The sequence below is a fragment of the Fomitiporia mediterranea genome (genome assembly GCF_000271605.1).
Source record: "Fomitiporia mediterranea MF3/22 unplaced genomic scaffold FOMMEscaffold_472, whole genome shotgun sequence".
In the NCBI taxonomy this organism is placed as follows: Eukaryota; Fungi; Basidiomycota; class Agaricomycetes; order Hymenochaetales; family Hymenochaetaceae; genus Fomitiporia; species Fomitiporia mediterranea.
This window is the reverse complement of record NW_006760857.1, coordinates 1-3341: the sequence shown is the minus strand read 5'-3', so window position 1 is coordinate 3341 and position 3341 is coordinate 1. Positions and strand designations below refer to the sequence as shown.

General features: G+C 39.8%; 1 protein-coding gene across 1 annotated transcript; it reads right to left on the bottom strand.

The window, feature by feature from the left end:
* Positions 1 to 1088: 1088 nt before the first annotated feature.
* Positions 1089 to 2087, bottom strand: FOMMEDRAFT_149664 (uncharacterized protein; the record flags this gene model as incomplete). Its single annotated transcript, XM_007272220.1, has 4 exons — positions 1089 to 1274; positions 1326 to 1385; positions 1455 to 1977; positions 2014 to 2087. The coding sequence occupies 4 exons, from the start codon at positions 2085 to 2087 to the stop codon at positions 1089 to 1091; spliced, it is 843 nt and encodes a 280-aa protein (XP_007272282.1).
* Positions 2088 to 3341: the final 1254 nt, after the last annotated feature.

Below are 3341 nucleotides of genomic sequence, written 5' to 3'. Positions count from 1 at the left end.
TCTCTCCTCTTATAAAGTAATACATATTCTACTTATTTTATATAAATACTAATTAATTTCTTCCTCCTTTATTTCAAGCTTATATTCTTTCTCCTTTAGTTATCAAAGCTATACTACTCTAATACACTTGATGCTGTTTATTCTGAAGGACTTACACATTTAAAAAAATTAATAACATTATTCTTACTACTAATACTTGTAATAACTATAATTTTTACAGTTGTAGAAACAATAACCTAGTACAATTTACATTTTTAATTTTAAGCTATGATATTTGGTACATATATACTTCCAACTTATATAAATATAAATAATAACTTTATTTTATAGATTATCAAAGTAGAATTGTGTATAAAAAATTATGAAGTTTGAGATTAGTGAATTTGTATTTCTAGTTTATCAAAATTATATTATTAGCAATATTCCTTGTAACTTACTTAAAACTCTGCAGAAACTTCTACAAAAAAACATACTGATAAAAAATATACTATTACACAAATTTACAGAATTATAGCTCAAAATATTTACTATTTGAATTACTATAAAGTATTCATTGTGTGGGAAAGAGTTTGGTTCACTCCAAGAGCTCAATTTCTTGTACTCTTCAGATTGTAAGTACAATAACTTGTTCTGTGCTCATTATATTGACTCAAAATTTGAATATATATTTATTAGATGTTAAGCTACATAAATACAAAATTTTATGAAGTTTGAGCAAGAATTGAGGGAGAAATATTAAAAGTGTCCACATGTGGGTCTTGACCGCAAGGGGCGCCGCGACAGTATGTCATATGATGGATATTGGAAGAAACAAAACCCAGGAGATTGATTTACCAAGAAACACAGCGTTTTACCTAATGGAATAACTCCCACGCCTATAGCACTTGTCGCTTACTGGCCTACTGACATCAAATTATCAGTCAGTAACATGGTCCTGGCTCAGGAAGGAAAATAAACGCGACGTTCTAATTGCTCATAATTGCGCCTGTAGTTTTGACAAGGTAAATTGGCCCATTTCTGAATGAATTGTTTTATCTGTTATTGTAAGGCTGACGTGGAATAATTTATTTGCAGGTCATACATGCACTTTACCGGGAAGCGTGCACCACCCTGCTCGGGTCTGACGTCGATGTGAAACTCGTATCGCAACTCTGGATGGAACTTATGAAAGCACACAATTCGAGATTGGTGGCAATAGAGGGAAGGAGCGAGTTCAGAAGAGTGTCGTCCAGAAGCTTAAGGTGCGTAATGCTTGGTTTATCGCCTAATTTGATCTAAAATATTATCGAATTGAAGGCCATATTTGACGATCTTGTACAGCTTACTGACCCTTTGGGCTGTTCAAGACTAAGAAATGGCATCCGAACGTTATCATGGCTGTTGGTCTTCAGGTGAATATACACAAAGTTTAAACGAAAAATCAGCTATTTAAGCACTTCACAGCCATCGTGTACAGTATCTGTCCCATGTATCATGTCCAGTTCATCATCAAGGGTCTGATACGAGTCTTCCGAAGTCAAGTACGGATTTTCATAGGGGCCATCGGGGAATTCCTCATCCTCGCTCTCAAGTCCTACATTTGTGTCGTATTCCTCTCCCTTGATTTCGTACCACCGTGGCTTGGTCCCCTTCGGAAGCCCAAGCTCCTTTCGAATCCTATCTATTTGCTTCGTCGAAAATTCCTTCTTCTTTATCCTTCGTCTGTCGTCGTCCTCAGCGAATACTAGTATCATAGCCATTTTACCACGATAGCTCACGCTACGGCCAGAGAAATGGACACGCGTTGCAGCTATTAGGTTGTGAAGTACGGAGAAAGACACGCCCAGGGGATGATTCTGCCAATCAAGATTGTACTTCTCGGCCTGCTGTCGATAATATTTAAGCTTCATCCAGAAACCGTACACCCAAGTTCGCCTAGGCCTATGATTCTTCTTAGATTCAGTCATTGGAAGCGATATCCTGGTGCATCTTTTGAATCTACAAATCAGAATGCAGATGAAATTAAGGAGTTACCTCAAGGTAGCTGTCTTGTCCGAAGCTCCTGTGGCTTGAGAGACAAAATCGTCGGCTTTAGTCGTTGAAGTCATGAGAGGCAGCAGAGTGAAGCAAGGTGTGTCTAGAATGAAAGGTACGGTGGACTTGTTCAACGTCAGATCACAATTGAGGTCTGTGATGACTCTTAACTTTTCGCATCCAGGCCCTGAATCCCACGGCCCAATTAGGGACGACCCTGACCAACCACTTACATAATTCTTGCAGATGGTGGCCCTTATCATAAACAGAGTGAGAAGTTAGGAGGGGGGCTTGGGGGGGGGCAGAGCCACCCTAATTAGGTTTAGGGTAAGTTTGGGCTGTTAGGTTTGGGTGTTAAGTTGGGTGTTAGTTGGGATTAGGGGAGGGGAACATGTATTTTCTAAGGAAAAGTACTTTATTTTTGACTTAGTGAAATGCGAGTGTAACTACATGTGGCCAGTTGGAGCTAACCAAAAATGGGCCGTGCGACTCAGGGCCTGGATGCGAAAAGTACGCAACTGTCTGCGATTTGTTACAGTTATGTAACAAATTAAGGGTCTCCCACCGAGCCACTGCAGCACTCACACAATTGATGCGATGCATGGTATACCAACAAGCCTGATATTTACCCCAAAACGCCCGAACCCGATAACGTTGATCTAAAGAAACTGTTCAGATGGATGTGGCACTAGACTAGATCAAAATGTCACCATTTGCCGCGTGCATCAATTCTATTTTTTTGTTTGTTTATAGCTGTGGGCTCGAGCGAACTGAAAGCAGAACTTGAGAAGTCTAGGAGACTGAAATTCTGTAGCACCATGATGCGTTGTGCTTGTAGACTACACTTGCTGTGTTGTACTTGTTGCACGGTAACATATGAATGCTTCATTGAAATTGGTATTACTATTAGAGACCCCTATATAATCAATTTGTCCACAGGGATCTGTTCACAGCCGAGAAAGGAAGCTTAGGAGCCAATTGTGTTTCTTAGCCTCGCCCGTGTCTCACGTGGACCAAGCCAGACAAGTCATAATGATTGCCACCTGCGACTAAACTGAGAAAATGCAGCTTAATGTAGCGGCTGGACGGTAAAATAATGCAAAAACGCGTTCGACAACTATTCGGACGAGTTGTTGCTGTGGCTTGTTGAAAAGGTTAGAGAGAGAGAGTCGCCGAAGTACTTTATCAACAGAGGGCGAGAAAAGCAGACTTTCATCTGTGTTCTGAGCTTTGCAAGTGCTGTGTTTACACTCTTTGATAGCCAATACTATGGAATGGCTTATCAACATAAATTTTGAATACCATGCAAAGCAAACAAGTAAGAGATA